This window comes from Phascolarctos cinereus, unplaced genomic scaffold (genome assembly GCF_003287225.1).
Source record: "Phascolarctos cinereus isolate Bilbo 61053 unplaced genomic scaffold, phaCin_HiC Scaffold_5;HRSCAF=322, whole genome shotgun sequence".
In the NCBI taxonomy this organism is placed as follows: domain Eukaryota; kingdom Metazoa; phylum Chordata; class Mammalia; order Diprotodontia; family Phascolarctidae; genus Phascolarctos; species Phascolarctos cinereus.
The window spans coordinates 335423914-335447595 of NW_027555958.1; the positions used below are offsets into that span (position 1 = coordinate 335423914).

The 23682-nt window shown below is 35.9% G+C and overlaps 1 protein-coding gene across 1 annotated transcript in view; it reads right to left on the reverse strand.

Annotated features, from left to right (window-relative positions):
* The window catches only part of PCNX2 (pecanex 2), a 363956-nt gene that overhangs the window by 340003 nt on the left and 271 nt on the right, over positions 1-23682 (reverse strand). The window contains 3 exon segments of the mRNA XM_021000480.2: positions 1935-1971; positions 3211-3331; positions 3875-4080. Coding sequence (XP_020856139.2) covers positions 1935-1971; positions 3211-3331; positions 3875-4080 — 364 coding nt within the window.

Here is a 23682-nt window from a genome sequence, read left to right on the forward strand (position 1 = left end):
GCTGATTTTGATAAATGTTTATATTGATCATTTCAAAACAATGTAATAGCACATAAACCTGCTATTCTTCAACATTTCTAATCTTGCAATCAGTTTTCCGTTGGGATGACATAGTTGACTTTGATGAACTCAATAACACCACAGAGCTATATTATTAATATGTACCTACATGTGAATGCCCTGCTTGTATTGATGACATGAGAGCCTGATCCCTTCCCCAAGATCAATCGACTAATAAGCCTCAGTGAAATTATCTTTTATTATGCAACTATACTCAAGAACATTATTGATGACATGAGAGCCTGATCCCTTCCCCAAGATCAATCGACTAATAAGCCTCAGTGAAATTATTCTTTTATTATGCAACTGTACTCAAGAACATTACAAGAACGTTGGTGAGTGAATATATTTGCAGTCATTTGGAAATAAGATCTTCTACCTTAATAGACTACAATGTTCCATCACAGACTTTGAGAGATTTATTAAAAAAACAATGTATTCTGTGAGCTTGTCCCAGATATAAAGATAAGCAGTAAAATGTGAACTTATTTTGAAACCGTATATATCTGTGGATTGATAATCTAAAAAGTATTCAGAACTTGGACCTACATTTACTTGAGAAGAATTTCATACAACTAAAAAGCTTCCCTAGCAATATATAGAGAGGGAAGTAGCCCCTGAATCTTATCTGCATCATGCTGTGAATTAGTGTACTCACTCATATATTCATACCGCAAAAAGGAAGCTATGTTAAGAAAACCAGCATGGCTCCTGTTAGTAGAAGGAATCTCTTATCAGTTATATGGTACCATTTGAGAATGAAGGGAGGCATACTGAAACGATTGTTTTTTTAGTGAAATGAAGGAAAACAGAACAAACACTCAGAGACAATAATGTTAGGAAGTATGAGCAATTTGGGATCCCAAAGATCCCAAGCTGATGCCTGGGGCCACTAAGAGGCTAAATCTCTTGTTCATGGTCACAGCTATCATGTATTAGAAGCAGGACTTGAAACCAGGTCAACCTGATTCTGAGGCCAGTTCTATATCCACTTCTCAATGTACTTCTCAAGAATTATTTATCTATGCAAATTATTTTTTTAAATAAGGAAAGTTTTCAGAGACTGGTGGAAGCAATAACCTTTTAAAGATGAACTAACCAGAATGCTACATAATTTGTCTCACTCATTTTTCAAAGTAGATGCCACAGGAAAAATACTTGACATCAGTGATTTAGTGACACTATTTCCATTTGTCATTGGACAGTGTTTCTGGGGCAATAATTTTGACTAGTAAACTGATCTAAACACATTTGAACATGACATATAATTTCTGATAAGAAAGGTTTAAACTGAATTGTTGTTGTTTGTTTGGTCATTTCAATCATGTCCAACTCTTTGTGATCCCATTCGTTGTCTTCTTGGCAAAGATACAGAAGTGATTTGCCATTTCCTTCTCCAGCTCCTTTTGCAGATGAGTAACTGAGGCAAACAGGGTTAAGTGACTTTGCTAGGGTCCCACATATAGTAAGTGTCTGAGGCTGGATTTGAACTCAAAAAGATGAATCTTTTTGACTCCAGGCCCAGCACTCTATCCACTGTGCTACCTAGCTGCCTTTACACCAAATAACATATTTAAAAAAGAGCTAAAATAATTATTCATCATTGAACTCATTCCTCTCCAGGCTCTCCTCCTGATTTTCAGGACTGTGCATCGTGGCTTTCTCTACAAGGGCATCTCTTCCTTCCTGTTTTCCAGTCCTCTTGTATTTACTGTCTTCATCCATTAAAATGTAAACTCTTTGAGGGTAGGGGTCTGTCTTCTTTTAACCATTACGATTATATCCCCAGTGCTTAGCACAGTGCCTGGCACATAGTAAATGCTTAATAAATGTTTTATTTATCTATCTACCTATGGACAATAAAGACACTATACCTTTCAGATCTTCAACTGTCTCTTGTGCTGGCAATTCCTATACAAAAGAAATGGAAAAAAAATCAATATTACTTAAATTGCATATATTTTTATCAGGAGTTTACGAGTCATTTATTGAGCAGATGGTGTTTGCAAAGAGCTGTAGGGGGCAGACAGTATAGTCCCTATCATTGACAAGCTTATGATCCAGTGGGTAAAGCAAGACTATCACAGATATATTCATATCTACACAATTAATTATAGCTGTGCAAATATAGAGACATGCACAAATTATTTTAAGAAGTGAGAAGGAAAAAGGATAGGACAGAAATATAGTGGAGTGATTTGCAGGAATGAGAACCAGAAGTTATTTTCAAAAGGATATAAATTGTAGGATTGTAGGATTTTGAAGGGAAGAAGGAATGAGGCTTTATGGAAAGAAGTACAGGAGGCATTCTAAGTACAAAGAATTGCATAATTGATGATTCCAAGGTGAGGAAGAGGAGAATGTGAAGGATCATACCTAAGTTTTTCCTGTCAAGGTTGAGAACACTGCAAGTGCAGAGAAGAAAATTTCTAAAAGTATCCTCCAAATTTTAGTGCAATGTTAAACTTTAATAGCTTGAGAATATGAGGGCACCGTACATTTATAGTAAGAAGTCAATTTGTAAGGGCCTAAAAATCCATGACTAGTAATTTAAATTAACATGTGAAAAACTCGTTTGCAGACATATTTTCTCTCTTTACAAGGCAGAAAAATAAGTCTTATTAGATAACAACAATAATAATAATATTTGGCTTTTACATGGTTTTTGGTCTGGGCCCATGATTTCATTGATGTAGGAAACCCCTGAATGATGAAATTCTTTCCACCAATGCAAATTGACACTTGTTCTACAACAACAGTGCCACTTGGGGGCAGAGCTTTTTAGTGACTTGCCCAGGGTTACACAGCCAATATATATCAGAGTCAGGATTTGAACATAGGCCATCCTGTCTCCAAGAGCTACTACTTTGCTTCCCATCACACATTTCAACAAAATGTACTGCTGGTAAATTTGCAATATATATATATAGCATTTGAGCTCAAGTCTTCATGACTTCAAGATTGACACTAATAGCTACGTGAGTCCACTTTTATTTATCAGGCAGATGATTCTGTCTTCAAATGAATACAAATCAGTACACATACAACAGCACCACATAGCATAAATCTCCAATATATAGTCTTGTTAAAAGGTGAAAATGAACTCTGAAATACAGTGAGAACAATTATATAGTAAAAGAAGATACTAACCAATAAGCCAGAAGAATGATGAGAATTTATGCTGTGTCCTCTTGAGCTACAGCGGAGTGGAGGGGTAGAGAGATTTCTATTGACCTCTTCTATTTTCCCATTATTGGTCTGTCTATTATTGCTGATGCAAAAACATGAAGAGAAAAAATTAAAGCAGAAATATTGCTAAAAAAAAACCAGGATAATTTTCATGGTTCTATAACAAAACCAATTTCTTCCAGTCTCTTTTGTCATCATATATAAACATGAACAGGTACTTTGTTCTTACTCTTTAGAATTTCAAGGCAAATTTAAAGCACTGAATTAGAAAAATAATACCAAAGTAAAATAATCTGTCACAACCAATTTTTAGATCAAATTCTAATCCTTATCATAAATAATAAATAAACAACAAATAAATAATAGATGATAAATAAAATTAAAAAAGAAATTAATAATTGCTGAAAAATGTTTTGTATTTATATGATTTTTTTCTGGAGAAAAAGAAGGGGGATAAATATGTACATAGAATTACATGTAACATATAATTACAAATATAACTAACATCAGATATATGTAAATATAGTCATGTCAACTAAGCATAGGTTTACAAACTGAATCAATGGATAAGGGAAAATGAAACCATCAAAATAAGTATTGCATTACAGAATGATTCTCTAGTTACCTTGGACTCTTGTGATGAATTATATTTTCACTATTAGCCTCTTTATCTTTACTCTGTCTTTCAGTATTTAAGGAGCTCCTTTGCTGAATCACTTCTCCTTCATCAAACATAAGGTGCAGACGGTAACTGATCAGCTTTATTACTGTGAAGAATATGGTCACAGAACTGCAGTAAATGAAGATGGTGATTGCATTTGGAGGGAAAGCCTGAGGGGAAAAAATAAGAAATCAGGATGAATCCAAACTTAATGTGTCCCCAACACCACTATTTACTTACAGTCTGATAAAGTTCTTTCCTATTGCAATTCCTAATCATGTGACATTGATAGCTCAAACCCCCTTCAATTGTTTTGTATTGTCTATGCTCTAGAAAAGCATCTAACATGCTAGAAAATAGGGTCCTAACAACAGACAAGGTTTATTTTCTGAGATCCAGTCTAGCTATGTATGGAAAGGTCAATCACCAGTAGACTAGGCACTTGGTGATAGCCATATCACCCTATGAAACTAAGTCTAGAAGTAATTCTAAGTCTGATTACATAGTTAGAATTGAATAGAATCTCAAATTTGATGACTTTTTCTGGCAGTCAGGGATACAAAGAGTACAGGAGGAGTACAGGAGGAGAAGAATCCAGCAGTTTTCTAAAAATAAATCAGCCAGCTATTTATGAAGATAAGAAAATTCAGTCAGGGTTATTAGATAGTTAAAGATAGCAATGGAAGAGATGTTAGGGATCATATAATCCAACTCTTTCTTTTTTCATATGAAGAAACTGGGATGCCAAGAATTTATCTGAATTGTTTAAATTGACTAGGTAGCTTATGGTAGGGTTAGGAATAGAACTCAAAACTTCTGACTCTGATGCTAGCAGGACATTGCTTATCATCCCTTGATGTGGGGATAATACTGACTAGATTCATGACATTTGATTTGCTGATAGAAATGCCACAGCTTTTCATGGAGCAAAATCAATTTTGTTACCTCATTAACTGAACATATGAATGAGCTACTTTTTCTACCAGAAGATAAATGTCAGGAATTTTTTTTTTTTACTACTTACATCATATGAAATACTTGAAGCAGGGGTCAAGTAGAGATCTACAGGTCATTATTGCTCAACAAAAGTTTCTAGTGGCTGCTTATTATTCATTCCTCTTCCAGTTTTACATATGTCTATATTCTCTGACATATACATATATAAATACATACATATATATATATACATACATACATATATATAAATACATATATATGTATATATATATATATATATATATATGCTATACACCACACACACACACACACACACACACACACACACACACACACACACAAAGAAATGGGGGAGGGAGGTAGAGAGAAGGAGGAGGGAGGACAGGAGGGAAGGAGGTCAAAGGAACACAAGGGATAACCTGCAATGGTGTATAATTTGCAAAATCCTTAAGTAAAGGCCCCCCCAACTTATTTAATCACACACAAAACATATCTGAATACTCTGTCAACTTTGTTCTACAATAAACTATTATTATGTTGGAAGGTTTCATTTTATGGGGAAACCTCCATTCAAAAACATCAGGGGATTCTGAAAAGATGGAAAAAATATCATTTTAGGAGTAACTAAAGGAGATGGGGGAGGGACCATAACAATTTCATTCTTATCCCTGTTCTTAAAGTACATTAGTTTTGAGACTACCACTTAGCCTTCTTAGAGACCAAAGAGGGTACCATAACTCTTAGGACAATCCTAATGGAAATAACTGATAATAAAAAGAGTTCCATCTATTATGTTTCATTAAGAGAAGATTTCCTGTGAGTTTATATAGTTTGGATCAAGTCCTTTTCCTCTTTCCTTAAACATTTGAGAGCAGGCTTAGACACAAGACAAATCCCTACACGTATAGCCACCTGATATCTTTTATTGATTCCATGAAAACTTAACATTGGGTGAAACAACATTAAGAGAAGCAGGAGTGTATGTTATTGAGATACTAGATAAGAGGAAGGACTTCTGATGCGAGATGGTTTGGTAGTAAATGGAGGCTACTTTTCACAGTCATAAAACATGTTATGCAAAGAAAGTTTCATCAGAGTTAGAGAAGTTAATGGTAAGGAAGAGGTGGAGAAGCTAGGAAGCACAAAGCAGTGGTAGTGTTCATGGCATTTGCTTCAGATACTCTTTCCCAAAATGTAATTACCGGAACATATAAGGGTTTTCATGGATTTTCTTGTTTACACAGTCATACTATAAAGCCCAAGTCATATATCATAGATATAGAACTAGAAAGGACCCAAGAGACCATGCAAACCCACCCCCTTTGTTTTCCTCATGAAGAAAGTGAGGTCCAAGATAGCTGTGTGACTTCCCCAAGGTCACATAGATAACATCAAATACAGGATTTGGACCCAGGTGTTCTAACTACAGAGCTAGGATTTTTTCTTCTCTACCAGGCTTCCTCCGTCATGTACTGGTATGGCAAACCAGTGATGATAAAGCTAATTAAATTAGATGGATAATAAGCTGGGCCCAGAGTCGGACAGGAAAAAGACAGTGGTCAAGAATGCTTTCAGGAAAATGCAAAGCTCTTTACTTTCCCCAAATCCACATCTTTTTTAATATTAACATGTTATCAGTGTTGCTAAATGGCAGTGGGACCTAGGCTATTGCTGTCTCCAAAAAACTAAAAATAAATACCACACAGAGGACAATGGAAAGGCACATGGTGAATGTGAGTGAGTGAAAACACAGGACCAGTGAGGAATTTCAAAGAACAGGAGTAAATTATGGTGTCAAAGAATTACATGATAGGAGGAGAAGATGAGTTTGTCACATGGCAAGGGATAACATGGATTGTCAGAATGTTCCAATGGTACCTTCATAATGTTGGAAGAAAAAAAAATAGTGAAAACCTCCACCACATTGCCTTGTGGCAAACTTATGGCCTGATATAGATAAGAATAGCATAGGATGGGTAGGCATTTTTATTATTGGAAGGAATACTGAACATTGATGAAATCACAAAGCCACATTAGTATTTCCCAAAATAGTAAGCAAAGACAGGAAAATACGACTTCCCAGATTTCCTTCTCAAATATCTGAATCTGCATAGTCTTCATTAGTCAGTTAATTAGGGGTCATATATCTGGAAACAAGATACTAGGGACAAAGAAAGAAAAAAACTTCCATGTAGCCAAGATCGATTTGCAAAGTGCTTGAAAAATCTCAACGCTTCCTTTACTCACAGAAAAGCCACTCAAGGTCTTCACTCAGAACCTATTTATTCTAACTTTAGATATAGTTCCATTTTAATAAGTGTGCTTATTAGAAGATCAGAAGCAGCAAATTTTAAGATGTGAAACTATATTAGAAGACTGATCAGAGCAAAAGTTATCAACTAACAGTTTGATGATGAACAAGATGGCAAAAAACAAAACAAAAACAAAAACCTCCAAGGAGATTTCATAAACCACCAAAGCCCCAGAAGGCATCATCGTATTGTAACACAATGTAAGAACTGAACTTAGGAACGATGAGTCAGAATCATTAAGAAAATGTTAAACCATGCTTAGTAACCTTCACACTGGAAGAGAAGTATGTGATACATTTTAGAAATATTTTCACCAAAAACAATGCAAATAAAACAAGTTTGGGCACTTATGACAATAAGTGCCAAATTATCTGGAAAGTTAACTTAGGAATTTTCTCTCATTCCCTTATGATGTCCAGGCAAGTGAATCATCAATATAAAAATTATAATTAGGTTGGTGTCCACATTTTAATTTTTTAGTTCAAAATTTTGTGGTACAGGAAAAAGAATAGTAGATTTGGCATTAAAGGACTAGGTTCAAATCCCAGCTCAACAACATTAATTGACATTAAACAAGTCACTTGACCTCCTCTACGGGCCTCATCATTCTGAATTACAAATGAGTGAGTTAGACAAAATTCCTTCTAGTTCTCAATATATGATCCTCTGATTTTAAAATATTCAAAAAACTTAGTTTAAAAATTCTAATTATATGGGGCAGCTAGGTGGCGCAGTGGATAGAGCACTGGCCCTGAAGTCAGGAGGATCTGATTTTAAATCCGCACTCAGACCAAACACTTAACATTTACTAGCTGTGTGACCCTGGGCAAGTCACTTAACCCCAATTGCCTAAAAATTTTAAAAAAAATTCTTAATTGTAGAGATGTTCTTTTTTTGCATTTTCTAAAGACAACATACACATACAATGACACAGAAAATGGTATTTGGCAATAGTAAGAAATCCCTCAAGGAGCATGAAAATCGTGTGCCATTTCAAAGAGCTTCTCTGATTTCTTCTAGGGTCTAGAATGCATCTTTGTTTAGTGGTTTTTTTTTAATTTTTGCAAGTAACTCTAACTGTATTTGTTCACTTCAGGACTTCAGAGAGTTGGGTCTAGGACTCTTTTGTCTCTATTCCTTTCCCCAATTGCCCTCCCCAGTTTCCATGTGCTTGACTGGAATATTTACTGAGCATGCACCTAGCCTCCCTTTTTGGAGCATGCTCAGTGGACATTCTAGTTAAGTATATGGAAGCTTGGGGTTGGCTTGCTTCCATACATGAAGGATTAGTGAGGGAGGGAAGCAGGGCAGAGAAGGAATTACATATAATTTCGCTGGTATGGGTACTTTATTTCACAGATGCAGACTGCAGGACTTAGTAAACATTCTTTTAGACATGTTGTATATAAAAAATTCACCACCCATTAACTAGCCTGGAAATGAGACTCTAAATTAAGCTAGTTACACAGCCCATCTTCTGGGCCTACACCTCCTTTTTCCACTTCATAGCACTCACCAGAGCCAATGATGTGGTGGTATAGCTTTCAAGAGCCCAGGGTCATCTCCACATCTCAATGAGGCACTGTAGATATTGTTCTCTATCGAGCAGTGTTCCTAGCTTGCAGACCAGTGATATGCTATTAAAGAGCATGCCTTTACATGTTTTTCTTTCATTAGTGGAAGAAACTTCCGATAAATTTAATTCCTTCTGTCTTTTACTTATGACTTTAGTGGAAGTGATTTCCACCAAATTCGTTAAAGCAAATAACTGCCTGGCCTGTGCTCTTAATGTAGAAGTAACTTGTGGAACAGTAGATGGTATCTTGGGACAGCTAGGAGTAATAGAAGTGGACATCAGCTAGTAGCTGCAAGGGCACTGAAATTTTGATGAATCAGACAAACTTCCTGCAGACCTTGTCTTAACTCTCATTTTTCTTTCCATTTAAAAAGTGAAGGAGGAACAAGCATTTATTAAGTGCCTACTGTTTGCCAAGCACTGTGTTATGAACTTTATAAATATTATCTCATTTGATCCTCACTTTAACAACCCTGTGAGGTAGGTTATTATCTCCATTTTATAGTTAAGGAAACCGAGGGAGGCAGAGGTTAAGTGATTTGTCCAGGGTTACACACATAGTTCACAGGTCTTCCTGACTTCAGGACCAGTGCTCTATCTACTGTGCTATTTAGCTACTTCTCATTAGAGAATATCTGGCTAAAATGGCTCTAGCAGTAGATATCACAACATTGAATGTATGCTCTACTGGAATTAAGATGTCAGGCAAAATCAGTAGCAAATGTAGTGCAGGAAGGGAAAGGGCATATGAATCAAGCCAACTAATAAAACATTAAAAAGAATATAGTAGGCTTTTCTTACTCAATACTAGTATAGACATCCACAAATAACCTCAGCACCTAAATTCTTCAGCAAAACATGGTTAAAAGTGAATAAAGACAGGATATTTAACAGGGAGGTAATTCTAAGGGGCTTGTATTGAAAGATAATGATACATATAAAAGTTATACTCATGAACCTGATAGGATCCTTGGGATATCTATCACATGGAAACCTGTCAGGTAGAAAAGACCTCCACACTGTTAAAGTGAAATAAACTCTTGTAGCATACAAATGAAATTGATGTCTCTTGCATCCACTCTAGGGTTGCCTTCTGGGCAGAAAATAGAGGAGGTTATAACCCAGTGATGGCTAGAATTTTGGTAGCTGGTATGAGTACCAGAAATGAGCCTAGTTTTGTGTTGACTTTTAGGTTAAAAGTGATTATGATAATGGATAGTGAACTTTTAAAAAAGATCTATATTTGAAAATGTTCACACATAAACAATAGTTCCAGTCAATAAATAAAGTCATTTAAAGACAAACGTAGTGTTGCTACTTAGACTCACACAATATATACTTTAATGCATTTGGAGTCTCATCTGCTAAACTACAGTTATATGAGTTTAAAATTCTATGTCCTCTATTTACTAATCCAAAAGATTACCTGTTGTCAGGGTTATGAATAAGAATCATGTTAATAATGAGTATTATAATGAAATCAAAACTATGTCTGATTTTCCTACATTGGAAGTATGACAAATACTATAAATACATAATTATCTAAACAGGGGACGGTATATAATTACATAAATCTAAATGATCGCATATGCATATTACATTTTGTGAAATACATATTATGTTGTGAACTCGGATATTAATTTCTCAGGAAAACCTTAACTAGGTTTCTGAGAAGGTAAAACCACTAACACTTTAAGGCATGAGTTCATCTCAGCAGAGCTCTCATAATGTTTCTAGTCTTTTTAAGTGCTCCCAAACCACAAGTGAATGAGGAGAATATGATAAGTTAAGAAATTCCAAGTCTCCCCACCAATTAACTTTGAACTTAATGCATTTTAATATCAAGATATTTAACTATTTAAAATAATGTACCTCAAAATATGTTACTCTAAAAAATTCACACTGGTCAGTAGTAGCACCTTTTAAAATGAAGTGGTTAGATAAAAACAAGATGCTAAATGAATAGGCTTGTTCTTGGTATATGTATAGCTACTGTTCAATCAGACTCTGTATTGTTAGGGGCCCTATAAAAGAGGATTTTTCAAGATGCAATGAAACTGTAAAATTGTCCAAGTTGGGGGAAGGCATGTTATAGATTTTATCTTCCCTTTATAATGTGAAAAAAAAGTAGAAGGGAGTACGCACTTTAGATGACAGCAGATTGACAGTTTGAACTTGAATCTAATGAATTGTGATTGAGATCTCTAAAAGATCCAACACACAGTTCAGTCACCTGGAATCACTCAATGACAGGAATAAATGTTCTGTGAGAATCAGGATTGATCACTGATTGATCACTGCTGCCTTTCTTTTTCCCACCTCTCGTCACTCATCCCCCAGATTACAGCTATATATGCCTATTTATCTCTTGCTGATGGGTACAAGTCAATCATACTTGGGGATTGGCTCTTGCTTTAAGGAAAAAAAAATGTAAGAAAGCAGTGTTGGTTTAGTGTCAAGATCCTTGTTGCTGTAGGAGCATCATATTCATTTTCCAGACTCTGCCAGAGTTCTTGATTTCTCCTGCCTATCACATTCCCTCCCTGGATTCTAGGCCTACTGTCCAATCTTTATTTGTGGTACCAATATTCTCCCAGTCATTACCACTTAAAACTTGAGAGTCATATTTCCATCTCTTTCTCCTTCATGCCCTAATCACCAATCCAATCTAACCACCAGATCCTGTTAATTATTCCTTCAAAATGTTTCTCATATCCATCTCTTCTTTTCCATTCCCACTGCTACCATTCTAATTTGACCACTCATAGCTTCTTGTAGAAATATGGTTGTGCTCTCCTAACTAATATCTCCTCTTTCCAATCCAACTCTCGCAAACAACAAGACTGATCTTCATAAATTGCCCCTTAAATGGGTTACTCCTTTGCTCTAGCAAATTCAGTAGTTCTCCACAAAGTCTGACTAGAGTCTGTAATGTGGTCATGACTCATATTTTTAAGTCTTTCTTTCCAAATGAAGTTGTGAAGTCCCAACACTGGGAACTAATCAGTCGAGCTCCAGACTGTCAATCACATTTTTAAGTATCGGTCATAGGTCCAAAATAGATTCATCTTGTATGATGATGCAGACTTCTCTGTGTCTCAATTTTTCCATCTATCAAACAAGGTAAATGAGTTGGTTGGTACTTCCATCATAGGAGATATTCTAGAAAATCTTTACTATTGACTTCAAAGAAAGTTCCTCCATAGAGGTGGCCATTGACACAGTAGATAGAGTGCTGGGTCTTCAGTCAGGAAGCCCAGAGTTCAAATTCAGCCTCTGATAGTTACTAACTATATGACCCTGGACAAGATGCTTAAACTCCGTTTACCTCAGTTTCTTCAATTATAAAATGAGGATACCTCATAGAATTGTTGTGAGGATCACATGACATAATATTTGTAAAAAGCACTTAGCATGGTACTTGGTACATAGAAGGTTTTATATAATGCTTATTACCCATTTTACCACTTTGTATTTTTTTTTAATCTTTACCCATGAGACATTTTCTAATAACCTAGATACACGTTTACTTGTACATTTGGAGGCTCCTGCCAATGTTCAAACAAATTAAGGCAACAGTATGTTCACAACCAGGAATTTCTTTATGGAAATCTATTTTAAGATGCAGTCATCTCCAGAAACTTCTATCTAAAAGCTGGGTATATCTTTAGGCCTCCTGCCTCTTCTTTAAGAGATACTTCTAAAAGGGGTAACACATATATGGAGAACTCTTAGCAAGTAACTGTCTCCAGAGACTCCATTATTACGTAGATATATGAACCACAAAAGGGATTATGAAGATCATGATGTATTCATAAAAAAATTCACTAATATTTCTCCTAGCTGTCTTATAAAAAACACTACTAGCTGACATTGATATAGCATTTTACATACATAAACCCATTTAATTCTCCCAACAATTCAGTAAAGCAGGTATAATGGGCAAGATTACCTTCACTTTATAGAGGAAGAAATTGAGGGATATGGAAGCTAAATAACTTGACTGTGATCACACAACTAGTAATTTTCAAAGATGGATTTAAAGCCCAGGGCTCTACTGACTCTGAGTTAGGTCTTTTTTCACCCTATACTATGATGCCTCTTTTCTTCTTATCTCAAAAAGTACATCCTTAAATAGAAAAGTGTTTAAAAATATCCAAAGTAATGTGTGTCTTATGAGAAAAGTGAATATATGGGTTGAGGTGCCTTCCGTAAAGTGCTACGCATGCAATTGTGGTATGTGATAATATTTTCTAAATCTTTGCATATGGGGGTCATTCTTCTTTGAAATAACATATTTTCCTTATTGGTATTTTTAATTTCAACTCAATTCAACATATGTTTGCTAAGAACTTAAAATGTGTAATGTATTATGCTAGGTATAGGGATGTAAAGTTAATTATGATAGATCTTGCTGTCAAGAAGTTTTTAACAAATGGAGAAAAGGCACACATACAACCGTGTAGAATACAAGGAAGAGTGAGAAATATGCCAAGGGGAGGGAATGAAAAAAAGAAATATGGGAAATTTGAGGAAGGAGACATCACTTTCACCCCAGGTGGACATGAGAACTGGCAAAGTCAGGGAATATTTCATGGAGGAGGTGATACATGAGATGGGCTTTGAATGAAGTGAAGTCCTTCAAGAGATAAAGATAGCAGACAGAGTAGTCTCCAACCACGTATGGCAACAAAAGCAACCACATGGAACTAGAAAGAGAGGGGGAATAAGATTAGAAGATACGCTCAGTTTGGTTATAATGTCGACTATATGGATAGTAATAGGGAATAAGGCTAAAAATAAATTAAAGGCAGATTATAGATAGGATGGAATGCCAAGATTAACAATATACTTTAGCCATTTCCCAAATGGCTAAACACTCTTAGTTTCTAGATTTTTTTCTTTTGCCAACACAAAAGGAGATGTTATGAATATCTTTGTAAACATTGGGCTCTTTCCTCTGTCTTCGATCTCTTTAAGGTATAGTCCTAGGAGAGGTTTAGCTGGGTCAAAGGACATGCACTCTTTAGTATCTTTTTTTGTAAATAATTCTAAATTATTTTCCAGAATAGTTAGACTCATTCACAGCTCCATCATCAATGCCTGCCAGATGCTGCTGGGTGGTACAGTGGACAGTGTGCTGGTCCTGAAGTCAGGAAGACCTGAGTTCAAATATGTTCTCAAGCACTTATGAACCATCTGACCATGGGAAAGTCACTTAAACTTCCACCTGCCTCAGATTCTTCAACTATAAAATGAGAATAATAATACCATCTATATCCCTGGGTTGTTATGAAGATCAAATGAGATAATATGTGTAAAGTACACTGCCAGACACATAGTAGGTGATTAATAAATGCTTATTTTCTTCATTCCTGTTTTTTCCCAGTCCCTCCAACATTTGCCATTTCTTTTGTGCCAGCTTTGTCAGTCTTTGGGTTGTGAGGTGGAACTTCAGAACTTGCTGAACAAATTGTTTTATATCAATGTAATCGAATACCATTGAGCTAGCAGAGATCAGAAAAAAGACAGTTTCAAAGAGACATGGAAAAAAGTGTATGAGCTGATGCAGAGTTAAACGAGCAGAACCAGAAGGACATTTTATAGTTTAACATTAATGCTGTAAAAAATATTACTCTGCAAGCAGCTAAGTCATGAGGTGGATAGAGCACCAGCCCTCAAGTCAGGAGGACCTGGCCTCAGACCAGACACTTGACACTTATTATCGATGTGGCCTTGGGCAAGTCACTTAACCTCAATTGCTTCACCAAAAAAAAATACAACTCTGAAAGTATTAAGAATTTGGATCAATGAAATGATCAACCACGGTTCTAAAGGGCTGATAAAGAAGAATATTGTCTACCACATGACACACAGATCAGATTAATATACAGAATAAGAATATTTTTTTAAATGACCAATGTGGCAATGTTTTGCTTGACGCTTAAGCAGCTGTGTGGTGCAGGGAACCTGGAGTCAGGAAGACGTGAGTTAAAATCTGGCCTCAGATATTTGCTATCAATGTAAGCATGAGAAAATCATTTAGCCTCTGTCTGCCTCAGTTTCCTCAAGTGTAAAATGGGGATGATAATAAGATCTGACTCCCTAGGTTATTCTGAGGATTAAATGAGATAATATTTGTAAAGCACTTAGCACAGTGCCTGGCATATAGAAGATACTTCATAATTGCTTGTTTCTTTCCTTTCTTGACTGTGCTAGAGGGATTCTGTAATTCTTTGTTTCTATTTAGGGATAAGTGGGAGGGAGAAAGGTAGGAGTATGATGGATATATTGAAAACTAATATGATATAGACAATAAAAATAAGATAAATTTTCTTAAAATGAATATACTTTATTAGGCAATGGGGAGCCACTGAAGCTTTTTGTACAGAGTATATTTGTGTGTGTGTGTGTGTGTGAAGAACATGGTAATTTGTTTTGCTTGACTATATATATATAGGGTTTTTTTCTTGCTTTCTCAGTTAGTAAGGACAGGTGGGAGGGAGAAAATGGAGATCTAAAAATAAGATAAAATAATCTAAATTTTTTTCTAGATGAAAAATTCACATAGAATGAACAAGGATGATTGCAGTGGCAATTAAAAGAAATTGACAAAGATATAGAAATAGAAGCATCAAGACATGACAGTTGACTCACCATGCAAGAAAGAGTCAAAGATAAATTCAATACTAAGAGTCTGAACAATCAATTAGTGGTGCTAACAAGAAACAAAGACATTAAAGTAGCAGTTTGAAAAGGAAGAAGGGGCAGCTAGGTGGTGGAGTGGATAGAGCATTGGCCCTGGAGTCAGGAGGACCGAAGTTCAAATCTGGCCTCAGACACATAATACTTCCTAGCTGTGTGACTCTGGGCAAGTCACTCAACCCCAATTGCCTCACTTAAAAAAAAGAGAGAAGGAAACTACAAGTTAAATTTTTCACATGTTGAGTTTGAGATGCCAGTAGGCCATAAAAAGGAGATATCGAGCAGAAAGATGAAATAGCAGAATTGGAATTCTGAGGAGAAATTGGGGTTGAATGTAAAGATTCAGAATTCAACTGTGTTAAGGTAATGATAAAAGCTATGGGAGTATGCAATATAATTAACAAGAATACAGGGAGATAAGAAGATCAAGAGAAGAAACTTGAGAATCTTTAAGGGGTGGAAAGAGGATGTTGTAATTGTTCAGTCATTTCAGTTGTGTCTGATCCCTCATGACCCCATTTGGGGTCTTCTTGGCAAAGATACTGGAGTGGTTTGCCATTTCCTCCTCCACCTCATTTTACAGATGAGGAAACTGAGGCAAAAAGGGTTAAGTGACTTGCCCAGTTAGTAAGTGTCAGAGGCCAAATTTGAACTCCAGGCCCAGTGTGGCCTATCCACTGTGCCACCTAACTGCCCTGGAAAACGGATGAGGAGTCAGCAAAGGAGACAGGGAAGTTACCAGAGGAAAACTCTACTGGAAGGTCAGAAATAGTATGTCGAGAGAGGTTATTCCTGGCATCAAATGCCATGAGGAAGTCAAGAAAATGAGGACAGAAAAAATCTATTGGTTTTGATGATAAAGAGGTTGTTATTGAAATTGGAAATGGGGAAAGTAATACCTGACTCAGAGGGTTGCCCCAAATAAGACCTTACATAAAAAACTTCAAAGCACTATGTAAGTAACAACAATGGTAATAGTTAACATTTATATAATGCTTTAAGGTTTATAAAGCACTTTACTTGTATATATTTCTCATTTAATCCTCACAATGACCATGTACTATAGGTGCTATGATTATATTTATTGGGCTAAGGAAGCTGAATCTAAGAAAAGTTAAGGGATTTAAGTGATTTATCCAGATTGAGTTGCACCTAGTTAAATGTCTGAGGCTAGATTTGAACTCGGTTCTTCCTGACTCTGAGTACATTTTATGTACTTTGGTATTTATTATTGTCATCATCAGAGCCATCATCACCATATTTTAAAATTAAGTGGTGGAGACAGAAGCTTGATTATAACAGGCTAAGGAGAGATGGTGATAAGAGAATAGAATAGTGACCTGTCTTCTAGAAATTTTGCAGTAAAGGGGAAAGAGACTGGATACTCACTTGAAAGGAGTAACCAGACTGAAGGAAGGTTTTCTTTTTTTAGATTAGAGAAGACTTAGGCATGGTTCAATCGAGTGACTGAAGCTGCATGAGTGAAAAAGCATTTATGGAGCACAATGAAGGAGAATCCAAGAAAAAAATGGATCAGACTTAGTACACATGTAAACACTGCATGAAAACTGGTCTCCACAGTTTTCAATCATGCTTTAAAAAAGAGCAAGTTGACCCCCCACCTTTTCTCACCAAACTTAACCTCTTTTTACTATATCCACAAATTAAAACCATCCTTAAAGGGGAAAATACAATGTAATTTTGGACTGCATTATGAAAGGCATAACTTCCAAGAACAGATGAAGGAATAAAGAAGGGACAGCCCTTCTGTATTCTGCCCTTGTCGGACCACATCTAGAGCAATGTGTTTCATTCTGGACAGCACAGTTTAAGAAGGAAAATGATAAGTTGGAGAGGCAAGTCCTTGAAGCTACATCATAGAACAGGTTGAAAAAAATAAAGATATTTAATTTAGAGAAGGACATGATCAGCCCATTTGTTAGACTCTTATATGCCAGACACTATGAGAAGTGGTAGGGGCACAAAGAAAGGCAAAAACAAATCCTGTACTCAAAGAGTTTACATTCTTATTGGGCAGACAACATGTAAAGAACTAGGTACAAAAAGGACAGAAGAGACATCTTCAAGTATATTTCAAAGGCAGTCATATGGAAGAAGGACTAGACTTTTTCCTGTGACCCCAGAGAGCAGAACTGAGAGCAATAAATAGAAGTTAGGAAGAAGTAAAGTTAAGCTTGATGTCAGGAAAACAAACAAACAACTTCCTACTAATTGAAGACTGCCCAAAAGTGGAATGGACCACCTCTGGAGATTCTCCTCATTGGAGGTCTTTAAGCAAATATAGGATGATCACTTGCCTGGTATGCATATATGGATTCCTTTGAGGTGTGTCATAACCTACATGGCTGCTGAGGTCCCTTGCATCTCTAAATCAGTCTCTTCACTTTACAAGTCATACCTCACATTGTCAACAGTACTTCCACCTGCCACTAGATGGCAAAGTGGATAGAATGCTGGTCTTGGAGTCAGGAAGATCAGTGTTTTAATACTTTCACGCACACTTTTGAACTGTGTGACCCAGAGCAAGTCAATTAATAGTTCTGTTAGTCTCAATTTCCTCACATACAAAATGGGGATAATACTAGTCTCTGTTTCACATAGTTATTTTAAGGATCAAATCAAATAAGTGAACACATAAAAAGCACTTTGAAAATTTTAAAGCACAATGTAATTGCTAATTTTATTATTTCTCTCAATTTATCAATTCTAGATGGTCAGGTTTTTAACTCACTCTAAAGTGTAACAAGTAATGAGCCACAGAACTTTAAAAGCACTAGTTTTAGGCAATGTTGGTAACAACATTTATAAGAATCTCAAAATTAGAGCACATTGCATTGATATTTGACAAGCATTTTTTAAAAGGTAGCATATCAAATTTTAATATCAATATCAATTCAAATAATCAGCAATGTCACCAAAACTGAAAAACTGGGCAAAAGTTCTAAAATGGATGAAATATATTATAGTTTTCTTCTGAGTGGAATATGGGAAAATGGTTCCATTACAATGAAGCAGAGGGATGAATTAGATATCCCAGTAGTCCAATAAAGCTGTGATGGCATCAGTGTAGCTAGTTCTTTTCATTGGCAATATGTCCACACCTTGTCACCTGGCCCATGACGTTGAATAAGTCTTCCATAGAGTATAATGGAAGACTTATGTTGAGTAAGTCTTTTACAGAGCATCACAATATAGTGGATGCCTTCCTCTGGTTCTTTTCATATTTTAATATAAATACCATTGAGGCCCTTGGTCAATCTATTCCATAACGTGGAACAGATTCCTGTATAAGTGGCTTACTTTATTTGTCCAGTAAGGATCACGTATGACTTAGCTGCCACCAGCATATAAGTTGGAGATCTTAGAATATAATATTCTAGAAAGCAAAGGATATAGGCTCACAACAAGGAATAACTTAACCTAGGAAAACAGGATAATCCTACAAGGTTAAAATTGGACCTTTAATGAAATAAAGTAACTCCAAACATCCTGTTAAAAGACTATAGCTGCAGAGATATTTTGAGGTGCAAATAACTGAGTCAATAGAAACATAAACAGGTAAACCTTAATGAACAGTTATAAGTGACTCAACAAGGGTAAACTATTTACATTGTAATATGAGGAGATCATACATAACTTTTTCTTAAAGGGCTCTATTAGCTGGCTTCAACACACCCATCTCTCCTCCTCCCCCCCCAAGAATATTCCTTTTCCTTTAGTTTTTCATTCTTATTTTAATATCATCAGGACATAACAGAATCAGAAAGGGATAGAGGGAGTGGGTAACATTTGAACTTAATACATTTCACTATCAGGGAAAAGGAAAGAAGGGGAAATAAGAAGGTGAATAGATTAAGGAAGAATTTAGTTCTAGGCAAAACAAATTAAAGATATATAAAATATAGCTTATTTTTTGTTGACAACAAACTGGAAATTGAGGGAATACTTGTGAATTATGGAAGACTGAACAAGTTTTGGCATATGTATGTAATAGAAAGGCCAGCCCTGCTGCACAGAGATAGAGCGCCCTGCCTGAAGTCAGGAAGACTCATCTTCTTGAGTTCAAATCTGAACTCAGACAATTACTAGCTACATGACCTCGGGCCAATCACTTATCTTTGTTAGCCTCAGTTCCCTATCTGTAAAATGAAGTGGAGAAGGAAATGGAAAACTACTCTAGTATCTTTGCCAAGAAAAGCCCAAATGAGATTATGAAGAGTTGGACATGACTGGAATGCCAGCAACAACAACAACAAAACTAAAATGTGATAGAATACTATTATGCTGTAACAAATGATGAAGGGATGCTTTCAGAGAAACATGGAAAGAACTGTTATTAACTGATGCAGAGTAAAGTGGACAGAATCAAGAGAAGGGTTTATAGGATAATAGCAATATTGTAAAGAAGTAAACACTCTGAAAGATTTAGAAACTCTGATTAGCACAATGACCAAACACATTTCCAAAGGACTCATGTAGAGATGTACTACCCAGTGCCTGGTAGAGAAGTGATGAATTCTAAGTACAGAATGAGACATATTTTGGTATATGAACAATGTAGAAATTTGGTTTGCTTGACTATGCATGTGTATAACAGATTTTTTTTTCTTTTTTGGTTTTCTTTCTTATTTGGGGATGGAATATGAAAGGGAAAGAAAGCAGCTTTTTGCTGATTACAGAAAATAAATTTAATTCATAAAAAGATAGGCTTTGGTGGTAAGAAGAAACTTGGGATCATTCTAAGTGCCACACAGTTTCTCAGGTGTGATCCAAGCCCACTGACATCTCCCATTTTATTCTGGCCTAGCTCATCATTCATCTACAATGGGACTTCCTTCCAAAGATACAGGTGTACAACCCTGCAGTTACTAATCATTGTAGAGAGTTATCCTCAACAACAGAAAACAAGAACCAATAGTTTGTTATAGTTGTCAATTCATATACATATGGAAGAAAACCTTAAGTATTCCTAAAAGCAAGTGAACCCTGATATACTGGGAAGAGCACTGGTCTTGGTGGCAAAAGACCTGGATTGGAATTCCAGCTTTGTTCCTTACTAGCAATGTGACCTTGGGCAAATTACTTAACTTGATGAATTTCATTTTCTTAAGTTGTGCAGTATAGGTAATAATATTTGCAATATCCACTTCATAGAATCATTGTGAATAGTGTTTTGTAATCCTTAAAGCACTATAGAAATGTAAGCAATTATTATCTCTTGATTTTTCCAAAGTGAACTGATATTGATGAAGATGCAAGATTAATTTCTTCAAACAATAATCCAAATTGGTTTAATGTTCATTCCTATTATTTTAAAGCATATCTTATAAATATTGATGAACAACTCATAAATGACAATAATTGATTTTATCATACAGAACATAGTACTACTTTTATTTTTATTTTTTTCAATATAAATTTATTTATTTTTAGTTTTCAACATTTACTTCCACAAGATTTTGAATTCCAAATTTTCACCCCATCTTGCCCCTCCCCCCACCACAAGAGGGCACACATTCTGAATACCCTTTCCTCTAGTCTGCCCTCCCTTCTATCTCTCCCCTCCCCTTCTCTTATCCCCTTCCCCTTCTATTTTCCTGTAGGGCAGGATAGATTTCTGTACCTCATTTCCTGTATTTCTTATTTCCCAGTTGCATCATCGAAACATTTTTTTTAAACATGTATTTTTAAAACTTTGGGTTCCAAATTTTCTCCCTTCCTCCCACCCCACCCACCCTCATTGAAAAGGCAAGCAAGTCAATACAGGCCATACATTTGCAGTTAGTAGATATGTTGTGAAAAACTAACTCTATTTCCCTTAATCCTATCCTGCCCCCCCATTTATTCTGTTCTTTCTTTTGACCCTGTCCCTCCTCAGAAGTACTTCCTTCTGATTACCCCTTTCCCAGTCTGCCCTTTTCTCTATCATCCTCCTGCTCTCTTTTCCCCTTCTTCCCCTATCTTCCTGTAGGGTAAGACAGATTTCCATACCCGATTGAGTGTGCATGTTATTCCCTCCTTAAGCCAAATCCTATGACGATAAGATTCCCTCATTTCCTCTCACCTTCCCGTTTCCCCTCCACTGTAAGAACCTTTCTTGTCTGTTTTGTGCGAGATGATATACCCCATTCTACCTCTCCCTTTCTCCTTCTCCTAGTATAATCCTCTCTCACCCCTTAATTTTATTCTCCAGATATCACCCCTTCATCTTCAACTCATCCTGTGCCCTCTATCTATCTATCTATCTATCTATCTATCTATCTATCTATCTATCTATCTATCTATCATCTATCTATACATGCATATAATTTTTCCCCTCCCACTATCCTAATACTGACAAAGGTCTCATGAGTTATAAATATCATCTTTCCATGCAGGAATGTAAACAGTTCAGTCTTAATAAGTCTCTTATGATTTCTCTTTCCTGTTTACCTCTTCATGTTCCACTTGATTGTTGTATTTGAAAGTCAAAATTTCTATTCAGCTCTGGTCTTTAAGAAAGCATTTGTCTTTCCAACTCAGAGCTTTAGAATATGATTCATTTGTTGAATCTGACCCATTAGATTGTAAAATGGATTTATGAAGTTGAGCTATTATTATTCGGTATATTTCTTTTTCAACTAGACCCCAAACCTAAATTTGAATAGCCCATTTGGAATAGGTTTTAAAAATTTGACTCTAACTGGGGCCTCCTATCAATGAATCACCATGTATTGGAGGATAGCAAGATTCTAAGCATGTTGAATATAGAAGTCAGAAGTCCAGAATTCAATTCCTGTGCTCTTTCACTCTTAGACAAGCCACTTTACCACGGCCAAGATGTCTTAATCTGCAAAATGAGAGGGTTGGACCAAATGATTTCTGAAGTCCCTGGCAAACACAAATCTGTGATCTTATCTGTTACAAGTTCAAGATCATGGCAGTGAAACTGGAAAAGAACTAGTTATCACTGCTGCTCAACAATAACAGGGATAAGGTTTGAATCAGATTTAAAGAGCAGAGTACTGAGCCAAAGCACCATCTTTTATTTTTAAGTTTGCCCATGGATCCAAAAAAAGATCAAAACATGACAAGAAAAGGTACCAGTTTTCTACATATGAATATCAGATGTTTTATAATGGCAAAATACCCTCAGACATCATGTTTTCATTAACCAAAGAAGCCAAAGTAAGATTAAAATCAGCAAATAATGTCAGATTTTATATTTTCTAAAATAAACTTAGCAAGAAAAATTATCAAAAAAGATGGAAAGGAAACTACTAGCTAAAAACCATTTTCTTTTCACAGATATCCAAAAAAAATTACACAAATACCCAAAGTAGAATTAGGTAAACTATATGGCAGAAGAAAATTTAAGTTTTTTACATTCCCATGATGTACAGGCAGATGCACTGACAACCAAACAGTAGATATTATAGTGTTGGGTGAGGAAAGTGAGGCGTGTCAATCTCATGTTCACCAGAATGTGGAAGAGTGGCATTGACCAAAATTTGGGTTCCAGAGTGAATAAAAAGCTATGTGAAATTATAATTATGAAACAATATAAGGTTTCATTTTGGGAAAAGAATAACTTCTACTCATTTTAACTGATTCTATTTGCTATGAATACTACCAGTATCTATATTTGGTTTTCCTAAGTAGGTCATCCAAATGCTTAAATTAAACAGAGTATTTCTAATTGTAACTAATATTATACTTTTTTGTAAGTTTCTTTTTTCATTGGCCTATAAAGAATGGTTAGAAAAACTGCGAACTAGGTAATTAAGAACTGGTCATCTCTCTTCAAAAAAAATAAATAAATCACCAACTGAGATACACTTGCTTTTTGAAATTTTATTTATCATTTGGGTTATTAGGCATATACTTACTGCACTCCCGCAGTAAATATTGAGGAAACTAAAAACTACCCATCCATCAAACAGGGTCCACATCATATACAAACCATCAAACCCAGGCAAAAAGCAACATGCAGCTTGGTGACTCATCCTTACATCCTGCATCAAATTTTAATGAGTCTCAAGGCCCCAGTACTCCTTTCTGCTCTCTCTCTCTCTTTCTCTCTTTCTCTGCCTCCCCCTCTCTGTCTCCCCTTCCGCATTTCCTGTAATCTTTTCTCCCACACTCTAGTTTTCTCCTCCCTAGTTTCCTCCAGACCTATTTCTCAGTAAATGCCACTGCTGAACCTGTCCCCCCCTCTTCCC